General features: G+C 56.3%; 1 protein-coding gene across 2 annotated transcripts in view; it reads right to left on the bottom strand.

The window, feature by feature from the left end:
- The window catches only part of LOC102018676 (protein SPACA7-like), an 18,783-nt gene extending 7,664 nt beyond the window's left edge, over positions 1-11,119 (bottom strand). For both annotated transcript variants that reach the window (XM_013515729.1, XM_005373996.2), the window contains exons 1-3: positions 10,952-11,119; positions 2,776-2,832; positions 289-390 (exon numbers count right to left, since the gene is read on the bottom strand). In XM_013515729.1, coding sequence (XP_013371183.1) covers positions 289-390; positions 2,776-2,832; positions 10,952-11,045 — 253 coding nt within the window. In that variant the 5' untranslated portion in view covers positions 11,046-11,119. The remainder of the gene's footprint in view (positions 1-288; positions 391-2,775; positions 2,833-10,951) is intronic.
- Positions 11,120-11,386: the final 267 nt, after the last annotated feature.

The following is an 11,386-nucleotide window of genomic DNA, read 5'->3' as shown; positions in this document are numbered from 1 at the left end:
CGTGGGGATGGCAGCGTGTGGACACTCAGGCTGTCATTTCAGTGTGCCCGTCCTGGGCGGCCGGGCACCAGAGCAGGCGGTGCGCTCACCAGCCCCGGTGGGGCTGCGCTACCCACTGCCTGGCTCTCACTTCCTCCCCCGGAGCCCGGGGCAGGGCTGGGCCAGCTGCTCCCCTTCTCCCTCACCCTCACCCACGTGCAGGGGGCCTCCCGGATCCCCGGGTCTTGGGTTGGCCAGTACCCCAGTGCCCAGAGACACACAGATTGTGGGAGAAAACCGTATACTTGCTTTTTTCTGTCGTTTTTTCTGTTGGTAATGTTGCTGCTGGGCTTAGTGTCTCCAGGAATGTTAATTTCTTTGGATCCAAAATCTCTTGGACTAGAATCTCATCTTGGGAAAAACACAGAAGAACACGTTAGAGTGGGGCTGACGTCTGTCGCGGTCCCTGCCACAGTGGGTAGGAAACAGGGACGTGGGGACAGGGCCCCGACCCCCGGAGAACCTTGGCTGGGGCGGCGCTGCCTCCCCGAGAGATCAGGCGTCCGGGTTTCTCCTGAACGCTGCCTGCTGCTCTGGCTCGGTCTTGCTGGCCTCAAGGACACTGTGCTTGGTCTCCAGGTGGCCCTGGCCTCGTTGTCAGGGGCGCTGTGGGGCCCCCGTCTCCTCCTCTCTGCTCCCTGGCCATGAGCTGGATTTTGCACCACCAGCCCAGCAGATACACTACTCACCACAGGTCCAGAGTCCCGGAAGCCACGGACACAGACGGAACTTCCGGGACTGTGGCCCGCGCGGACCTGTGCCCTGAGCAAGCTGGTGTCCCAGGTGTTCTGTCATAGGGAGGCACACACTGGAGCCCTGGCCACAGCCGGGGTCGTGGGTGTTTCCTGCGCCCTGCGGCCACTCTGTCCTGTCTGCATGGCTTAGGTTCTCCCTGTCCTCCTGCCTCTCCTGGGAGCTTCAGCCCCAAGGTAAGTCCAACAGTGGCCAGAAGTCGCCACCACCCCCACAGCCTGATGGCCCCTGCCGCCCCGCCAGGATGGCGCTGTGGGGACCGCTTGCCCTGGTATCAGGGGACAGACGTTGATGTAGCTGGGTCGGCCTGTGCCCGAGGCCCCGCTCCAGCTCAGGGGACTCCTCTGGCCTCGGTTTCCCAAGTGTAAAGTGAGGGGCGGGATCAGATGGTGGCACTGTTGCGGGGTGGCTCTGGCCCCTTGCACGTGCCCTGGACTGTGTCGGGTCTCCACGCTGAAGTGGCCTCGAATGCAGAGGATGCACTGGATTTTGAAGACTTGGTGTGGTAAGATGGAAGACATCTCTTTAGTATTTTATGTTGGTTAGATGTTGTTGTTGTTGTTGTTTGTTTATTTTTTCATCTTTTTGAGACAGGGTCTTCCTATGCAGTTCAGGCTGGCCTTGAGCTCACTTTGTAGGCCAGGCTGGTCTCGAACTCGCAATGGTCCTCCTGCCTCAGCCTCCTGAGTGCTGGGATTACAGGCATGTGGTACCACCCCTGGCCTTATGTTGATTATATGTTGAAATGACACTAAATATATTATTAAAATGGTTTCTCATTTTTATTTTTATTTTTGTCTTTTTGAGACAGAGTCTCACTATGTGTTCAGGCTGGCTTTGTAGCCCAGGATGTCTTTGAACTCACAGTGATCCTCCTGCCTCAGCCTCCTGAGTGCTGAGATTACAGGCATGAGCCACCATGCCCGGTGGATTTTCATTTTTAATATGGCTATCAGAAAATCTGACAGTGGTTGGGTGGGGTGATGCACATCTGCAATCCTAGCACTAGGGAGGCTGAGGCAGGAGGACCTGAGTTTAAGGACAACCTGGGCTATAGGGAGTTCAAGGCCAGCTGGACTAAATACCAAGACTTGTTTCAAAAAAGTGGTCGCCTCCCCACCCCAGAGCTCTAGGAGAACCTGTGTGCCAGGTGCCTGCCAGGTGACAGCGGCTGCACCCCTGAGGAGCTGGCCCGTGTCCCTGCAGCCTCCCAGGTCCCCTGAACAACGGGGCAGAGGAGGAGGAGGCCAGGGCTCAGCCTCGGGCCCTCGGGGCAGCGCACTCACCGGCCTGGCTCAGTGCAGACCGAGGAGGAAGCCGGGCTGGGCTTGAGGGGGCAGTGGGCTCCAGGTGGCCAACGTGGACCCTGCCGGGGCCTCACTGCGAGGAGCCAGCTGCAGGGTGCTGTCAGCTCCAACAGTCCCGGAGTCCACGCCTGGCCTCAGAGTCCACATCCGCCGGAACTTCAGCCACTAAAGCCACAGGCCGGGGGACTGCGATTCCCGCCCATCTCCCTGTCCCTCTCGCTGAGAGCTGGGACCCAGCGTGGGACCCCTGAGCTCGGAGGAGCAGAGCTTTGTTTTGGCTCTCGGTTTCCGTCTGCTCAGCGGCTCGAGGGCAGACACAGCCAGGCAGAGGGAGAGGGAGGAGAAGCTGCTCCCCCCACGGCAGATGCAGCCGGGACACAGAGACAAAGGAGGGACCGGGAGAAGGCTGCACCCTTGCGGTTCACAGCCCACGGCTTCCCCGCCGGCCCGGCCCGGCTCCCGACAGCACAGTGAGCCTGGAGCTCAGGAGCCCAAGCTGAGGAGGTTGTGCCCTGTGCTCTAGTCTCCTTCACCAGGGACTTGGGGGAACAGCTCATTCAGACGGAACGGGGCCTCAAACCAACCTGCTTCTCGGCCGGCTGCATCTCAGGTTATTTGGGAAGCGCCCAACGCAGCCCGGCCTCCCCACAGCCCCCGCTTGGCACCGGGTTCTTACCGAATAATGTGGCCACTTCATCCAAACTTCTAAAACTCAGTAGTTCAGAGCTGGTGTCTGGGGTGGGAAAATAAAAACCTTAAGTTTAACAGCAGCCCTTCACTTGCCCGAACCTCTCTGTAACTAGACGTGGCTTCAGGGGACGCCGCCCCCCTGTTCGAGAACACTGAGTCCCTGTGCCCCCCGCAAGGTGAGAGGCAGCCGCAGGGAAGCCCCTGGACTGGGCTTGTCCCCCAGAAACGCGGGAAAAGCCCCGTGGTTGCTGGGAGCCCAAGCATGGCCTGCCCTCCTGGCCAGAGGTGCATGGTGAGTTCGTGTCCCGGGACCTCGGGACTCGTTCAGGGGCCGGGGGTGAGCAGAGGAGGGCACACACTTCCTTCCATAAGAGCAGCAGGTTGACCCCTCTATGAACGGTGACTCATTATGGGAGGTGTCTTGGTTACTTTTCTCTCGTTGCTGAGACAAAATACCCAACGTCCAAAATGACGGAAGGAAAGGTTTATTTAGCTTACAGTTTGTGGAGGTTTCAGTCCATACTTGGCTGGCTCCGAGGCAGAAGATAGCAAAGCAACAAGAGCAAAGGGGGGAAACGGCAGCCGAACAGCAAACAGCCAGAGCAAAACCGGAGGAATGGCGGCAAGCAGCTTCTTTCCCTGCCTTACTTTGTAAACAGGCTACCCCCACCTAAAGGGCGTGTAGCTCTCACATAATCTCCATGCCCTCCTCTTCCACAGGCTCAGGATCAATACAAAGTAAGCACCCTGGCTTCCTGCTGAGTCACTTAGCCAAACCTCTAGACTCCCCAAGTTGACACAATGTTTCAACCATAACAGGAGGCCACAGGCTGGCAAGGTGGCAGTGCCAGAGTCCTACCTGACAGCAGGGAGTCAGATCAGGGCATACAATAATGACACAAGGGTGACCTGGTCAGATCGCGGCCAGGCTTGGGAACAGGCAGAATCCCGGCCTGTATCAGCTGATCATTAAAAACATGATCTGTGCTCGGGGTGGTAGTGCGGGCCTGTAACCCTAGCATTTGGGAGGCTGGGAAGGACTGCTGCAAGCTAGAGGCTGGCCAGGGCTACGCACTGAAACTCTGTCTGCGTATAAACTAGACAAAACATGATTTGTGTTTTTCTTTCTGGGACGGTCAGGATTTTAAAGCCATTTCTGCTGTGACGCATGACATCCCTACAGATGCCCAGTAGGTCAGTAAAACAGCACTGCCGGACTTTCATTTCATCGCTGGCGTGTCTCCCCTCCTCTGGGGGTGGGCTGTCTGTCGAGGAGCTGCTGCACACGGTGGATAGCCCCACACATACAGGATCTCATCCCCTTCGGGATGGAGGGCTCTCTGAGGCAAGGGACCTTCAGGTACCCCAGTGTCTGGCTATTGTCCTGAACCTGTGGTCCCCTGGGTTCCGGGAATGGGAGCCTCCAGGACTGGAGCCACTGGAAACAGGGGCAGGGCTTTCCTGGGAGAGGCCGGCTGCTGCCCTGAAGACCCAGCGCTGGAGGACGCAGACCACACTCAAGTCCTTACAGCTGCCTCCTGCCTTTGTGGGGGCCACTGCGCTCCCCTCACTGGGCCACGCCCCTCCACTGCCCGAGAAACAGCTTCCTGTTTTTTTTACTCTCTTGTTAAGGGGTATCCTGATCTCGTCAGCTCCTCTAGCTGAAGTCTTACCTCTCTCTCTCTCGGTTTTGTGAGACAGGGTCTCTGCATGTAGCTCAGGCTGGCCTTGAACTCACTATGTTGCCCAACCTAAGCTGGTCGCAGACTGATGGTGGATCTTCCTGCCTCAGCCTCTGGAGTGTTGGGATTCAGCCCTAGGTTCTCTTATTTCTGGTTCCAACTTCCTCTTATAAATTTGTGTTTTAATGTTGGTTTCCACTGCGACCAAAAGCAAGGACCCACACTAGCGGGCAGCAGAAGAGGAAACTTGTACTGAACTTCTCCCTAGGGACTGTCGAGTTAGCCAGTCCCAAGCGTTGCTTGTCTATAAGAGCTCATCACCCCCAGCACCATTTATGAAAGAGGCCTTCTTCTAGCGAAGGTGTTTGGCACTTTGTCAAAGATCTGGTGGCTGAGTCTGTCTGCAGTTGTTTCCGCATCTTCTAATCTGTTCCATTGATCTTTGGGTCTTTTTTTTTTTGGCCAGTGCCATGCTGTTTTTATCACTGTAGCTTTATAGAATAATTTCAAGTCAGGGCTTGTGATGCCTCCTGCCTTGCCTTTGTTGCCCAGAATTGCCTTTGCTATTCTAGGTCCTTCTGGTTCCAAATTAATTTTAAGATCGTTTTCTCTAATACTGTGAGATAGGCTGTTGAAATTTTGATCAGGATTGCATTAAATCTGCATAACACTTTTGGAGGTATGGCTGTTTTCATTATGTTGGTTCTTCCTACCCAAGAGCAAAGGATATCTTTCCCTTTTCTGATATCCTCTTTGATCTCCTTTTTCAGAATATTGTAGTTTTCAAAGGAGAGGTCTTTTACATCCTTTGTTAGACTGATTCCTAGGTATTTCATTTTTTTGGATGAAGAGCTCCTCACCTAACTGCTGTGGTCCAGCACTGCCTGATTCCTGAATCACCCACGGTAGATCTAGTCACTAGGATTTCACATGCCTGAGGGCATCTTTGAACAGACCGCTCTGCAGATGTTTTCTGGAGGAGCTGCCTCTGTGGCAGTGACCCCCAGGATCTGACCCGGGTGGAGCAGGACAGCAGCCCAGTTCCTGCTTGTGAGCAGAGGGGCTGTGGATGTCTCACGCACTTTAGAAAAATAGACACATGCGGCCGAGCTTTGGCCTGACCTGGCGTCTTAGGCTGTGGATCTTGGCTGGCGTTCGCACCTCAGCCTGATGGAATGCAGACCCTGGCTTCCGCCCCTGCGCACCAGGAGCCCGGGCACCTGAGCCCACAGGAGATCATCACACTCCCCTGACCACCTACTCCCACTGACCTACCTCACGCCCACTGCTGTGCTCTAACTGGCAGCCCCAGGACAGGACAGGCGGGTGCCCTGGCCTTTCTGAGCGCAGGCCCCTCTGGTCTGCCAGAATCTGAAGTTCCAGCCAAACCAGTGACAAAGCTGATTTTCAAATGGCTTTAATGACGGACAATCTGCATGCCAATAGCTTCACCGCACACGTGCCTGGGAACAATGCGGGGAAATATGTAACGAGGTCTGGTGGCGGTGACAATGCTTCCCAGTATGCTGACCTCGGGAAACGAAACAGCGCAAGTACAGTTCTCTTCGGAGGAGGCATTAATGGATCATTAAGAATGGGTACAGCTGCGCCGTGCCAGCAGTTTGTTCAAAATATTCTTTTCAGTGAACGTCTGTCCCGTAATCACAATGGAGGCGCCGGGCGAGCCAGCCGTGAGCCGCGCATAAAGCATTTGCGCCCCGCACCGTGTGGCTGCGAACGTGCGCTCTCAGGCGTCGGCCTCACGGTGGCCGCTGTCTGCCCCCTCGGTGCCCAGCACCTCCACGTGAGGGACCCACAGCCATGCTGGGGACAGCTGCAGTGACCAAAGCTGGGGGGCCCTGAGCGGGTGAGGAGACCAGTCTGCCCTCAGAGACCACGTGGGTGGACTCAGCCTCTTCGCTGGCCTTCGGGGAGGCCCTCAGTGAGGGGCCGTTCCTAGCTACGTAGGTTCCTGTGCTCGGTGCTGGCGTCGTTCGCTTTCTGCTGACCACACCAAAGCGGCGGATTAAGACGGCAGGGTGGGCGGGGGCGGTGGTGCAACCTGGTGATCAGACTTCTAGGACACTCATGCTCCTGGGAACTCAAGCAGGGTTCTGATAGGATGGATGGCCCAGGCCCCTCGAAAGCCCGAGGACTGACTCAGAAGACAGCGCCCATGAGCTCTGGGCGGCTGTGTGTTTTGTCTTTCACCGGGGGCCACTTTCACCCTTAGACTGTGCTGCTTTTCCTACTTGTAACTGGCCTACACTTGCTCTGCAGAGCATGTTCCTTTTCCTTATTTATTTATTTATTTATTTTTGAGACAGGGTCTTGCTACATAGTGCAGGTTGGTCTTGAACTCAAGGAGATCCTCTTGCCTCAGCCTCCTGAGTGTGAGGATTAAGGGTATGTGCCACCATGCCTGGCTCTTTTTCTGCATTTAGTACATGTACAACTTCACTACCTTTTGAGCTTATCTTGACCAGTTATTTGTTCAGAACAGGAAGAACCTAGAAAGTACCTCTCTGGAGGAGATTCCAGCCCCCCAAATTTGGTAACCAGTTGAGGCCATTTATTCTGGTAAAAAAGGGAAAGGCTTTACTCAAAGATGGTTCCGATGAGCTGGAGGGGCTGTCCTGCCTCCACGCCCGGCCTAGCGAGCTCAGGCACTGGGGTTTTTTGTTACAAGGAGCCAGGAGCCCGAGTGCAAGTAGACGATGGGACGTAGAAAAGCTAAAAGCAGGCAGAAAGGAGACAAACAGAGCCGTGATTTTAGAAATGAAAACTGTGGCTCAGGACAGGAGCCCAGTTCAGTTGTTTCCTCTTCTTCCAGGACACGTCGGCCTGGGCCGTTCCCTTCCCCAGTGCGGAGCACCCTCCTTCCTGTGCGCTGGCTTCCTCCAGCACGGATGTCACCTCCCTGCGGGCGGCCCACTCCCCTCACCAGGACCAGGGTTGTCAAATTCCACAGACTCCCACTGCCAAAAACACGCAAATACTTCCAGCTCCAAACTGGGAGAGTGTGCCGCTCTCCCTGAGCACGGGAACCCCATTCTTGTTTTTTTTTTTTTTTTTTTTTGGTTTTTCTCCGGTACCGGGAACCGAACTCACAACCTTGCGCTTGCCAGGCAGGCGCTTTTGCCGCTGAGCTAAATCCCCAGCCCCGGGAACCCCATTCTTGAGTGGGTCCTAAAATCTCACCCAATGAGCCCTCTCCCAGTCGCTCACTGCTGCGGTTCAATTCCTCATCTCAGCTTCAGGAACTTCGCAGACCCAGTGCCAGATGTGGCCAAGCTGGTTCTGTCCCTTCCTGCCCCCAATCTCTCCTCCCTTCCCTGTAGAAAGGAAATGACCTGCCCTCCCTGGGAAACCTGGAGAAGTCACTTGTCTGTACAGGAAAAACTCTTTTATTTTATTTAATTAATTAATTTATTTAGTCTTTTTGAGACAGGGTCTTGCTATGCAGTTCAGGCTGGCCTTGAGCTCACTTTGTAGCCCAGGCTGGCCTCAAACTCACAACGATCCTCCTGCCTCAGCCTCCCGAGTGCTGGGATTACAGGTGTGCGCAGCCATGCTTGGCCTTCTAACTTTTAAATTTCCATTTTGCCATGCTGGTTACTGTGTAAGGTTTCCAGCAGGCCTCAAGCTGGAGAGGATCCTGAGGGCTGCCCAAGCCTTCTACCAGGAACGGACGGGGGCCGGGAGTGACATTAGTGAGGGCACCTCTTGTCCTCAGCGCCTCACAACTCTTGCTTTGTAATCCTAGCTCCTCTGTGAAAAAGGGAGTTAGCAACACTGATGTTATTATAGGCGGTTAAGTTAGATAGAAATTAATATCCAGTCAGAGAGGGGTGGGGCTCTCAAGGAAGACAGCACAAAAATAAAAACGTCAGGCCTGTGGCTGGAGGCACACCTGAAGAAAGCCAGGCCTCATGGACACAATGGCCAGGCCAGCACGCCTCCCTCCGGGATGAGCAGTACCTGGAGACTGCACTGTGACACACACCACCTCCAGGACGTGCAGAAGGCATCTGCCGCCCGCTCGGGTGCCCAGAGCGTCCAGACCCCTCCCTTCCCTACAACGCCTTTGTTCTGGTTTGGTTTTTTTTTTGTCTTTTTTGAGACAGGGTCTCTCTATGAAGTTCAGGCTGGCCTAGGCTGGCCTCGAACTTGCAGTGATCCTCCTGCCTCAGCCTCCTGCCTCATGTACTGGGATTACAGGCGTGCGCCACCATGCCCCGTGTTAAGGCCTTTGTTCTCACCACGCACTCCGGCTGTGCGGCTCACTCCCCATCCGATCCATGCTAGCTAAGGGGCTGCACTTGTCGTCCTCCGGGTTGGTGGTGACTTGACCCACGCTGTACCACACCATGACTTTGCTGTGTAAATCACCCAGTGACAAAGGGCCTCAGGGGCCACCCGACTCGGGACCCCTGCTGGAAACCCAGGAGCTGTTTGTTCTCCCCTTGTTTCCAATAAAACTCGAACTTCTTCCTCTGGTTTGGGACCTCGATGTTATGGGACCGTTTGACATCTAACAGGCAGGGAGTTACAGTTCTCCTGCATTAAGCTCTCCATGACGCTGTGGGCTCTGGTAACCGCTTGCCGTCTGCACACTCTCAGGGCCAGGCGGGACCATTCTCCCAGGTCAGCTCGGGGTGGACTTTGTCACTCAGCCGGCACCATGTGACCTGCTCTCAGGAGGATCCCAGAGCCCAGGGGCTCAGCTCCAGCTCACCTTGTGCTCACCCTGGAAGTAAGACAGTGCAACCGGCTGACGGACGCTCCCGGGAGAGGGACACTGACCACACACTGCGGCTGTGCACAGAGCCAAGCAGAAAAGCGCTGTTTGCAGTCCTTCATTTGAATCCAGTGCCATTTGCTGGACCGATCAGGAGATGCTCTTTTCTTTTCTTTCTTTCCTTTTTTTTTTTGTCTTTTTGAGACAGGGTCTTGCCGGGCAGTTCAGGCTGGCCTTGAGCTCACTTTGTAGCCCAGGCTGGTCTTGAACTCGCAGTGATCCTCCTGCCTCAGCCTCCCGAGTGCTAGGATTACAGGCTTGAGCCACCTTGCCTGGCCCAGGAGATGCTCTTTTCAACCCTTCATTTGCATACAGGCAGGGCCAATCCAAAGACACTCTTCCTGATCCTTCATCTACACATGGCAGGGGCTGCTTTTCCATGGGACAGGACACCTGTCGCAGTGCCTCAGCTGCCTGAGCAGGGACAACCGGGATTCTGGGTACAAAGGACCCCGCCACCTTGGCACTGAGAGTCTGTTTGCCGCCTGCTCTCACGCTGCAGAGTGCGCGTCTTTCCCACCTCGGTAAATGTGGGCCGCGCGGCCTCCCTGCGTCCTGTCCACGTCTTTGCTCGGGACGCCAGGGGCCAGGAGAGAGGCCCGAGACTCTCCAGTGGTGACAGTCAGGCCGCTCCTCCTGGACCTCAGTGCTCCGCTAGCTCTGAGGAAGCCTGAGCAGCGGGCAGCTTGCGCACACCCGGCTGGGCCTTGCCAGGAGCGTGCTGCTGCCCCGGCCTCTCATGCGGTTGGAACAGAAGGGAGAGATGGAGCCAGTAGCACGTGGGCCCTGCTCGCCCCCTCCCCCAGCCAGCAGGACACGGTCAGGGGATTGAGACGGGGCCCACAGTGTGTGCTGATGTTTCATGATCTTGTGGATGACTACAGCACTCTGGATCGATTGAAAACAGGGCTTTTATCTGCCAGCAGGAAAATCTTTTATGTTCTCTGGGGCAGTGCTGAGATACTCCTCAAAAGGAAAACCCCAGCCGGGTTGGGTTGCACACAGTTGCTGTAATCCCAGCACTTGGGAGGCTGAGGCAGGAGGATCGCTGTGAGTTTGAAGCCAGCCTGGGCTACTACCTGTGTCTTAAAACACAGGGTGCAGAGATGCATGCCAAGACCGCTGCAGGGTCTGACTGCCTGAGGGGTGGGACCATCTTCCTCTGCTCTGGCAGGGTTTCCAGCTCCCCACATCAACACTGAGCTCAAGGACACGATGCATGCAACGCTCCCACCGAGTTCCGGGGTCAGAGGGGTTTCAGAGACGGAGGGGCTTCTGCGCGGCTTCCGTCCCTCGAGGCCCAGCTGTCCAGCAGTGGGCTTGGGCAGGGAGGGAGGAGGTCTGCATCTGTGTGTGCCGCTACAACAACACTCTCGCTCCAGGCGAAGTAGAACAGATCTGCTGCTCTCACGCCCGAGGAGACCCCGCAAGTCCGGGGCACGGAGGGCAGGAGGGGGCGGTAAGGAGGGAGGCAGCAGGGGCCGTGACCCGAGGCCACAAAGGCCTCTGCTCTCAGGACCCACTTTCGAGGGCCCCGCCTTGGGACGCCGTCACTATGCTGTCACCCCTGAGTGTCGGGAGGAGCACACTGAGCCACAGCAGAGAGGCACCGTAGGGAAGGTGTCGCCCGCCTGACCAGGGCCGTGGTCTGTCTGCCGCCTCTCCCCTCGGGGCTGTACCTGAGTGTGTTCCCATCGGCCGGAGCTGCACCTTTGGCCAGCAGTACATCAGGAAGACGAAGAAGTGGGTCCCTGCTCCTCTCCTCGTCACCATGTTCCCTGCAGCGGAAGGAAAAGGGCTCAGCTTCTCCAGTCCTGGTCTCCAGGATACGTGGAATGTCAGGGGCCTGTGACCTCAGGACAGGAAGTGAGCTGGGGTCCTATCAGGGACCTGTGACATCAGGACAGGAAGTGAGCCGGGTGATGTCAGGGACCTGTGACATCAGGATAGGAAGTGAGCAGGATGACATCAGGACAGGCGTGAGCTGGGGTCCTATCAGGGACCCGTGACATCGGGACAGGAGTGAGCTGGGGTCCTATCAGGGGCCTGTGACCTCAGGACAGGAAGTGAGCAGGATGACATCAGGACAGGAGTGAGCTGGGGTCCTATCAGGG

Source organism: Chinchilla lanigera, unplaced genomic scaffold, assembly GCF_000276665.1.
Source record: "Chinchilla lanigera isolate Chin_1 unplaced genomic scaffold, ChiLan1.0 scaffold00003, whole genome shotgun sequence".
Taxonomy (NCBI): Eukaryota; Metazoa; Chordata; class Mammalia; order Rodentia; family Chinchillidae; genus Chinchilla; species Chinchilla lanigera.
The sequence above is the reverse complement of the archived record's forward strand: the minus strand, read 5'-3'. Positions and strand labels throughout refer to the sequence as shown.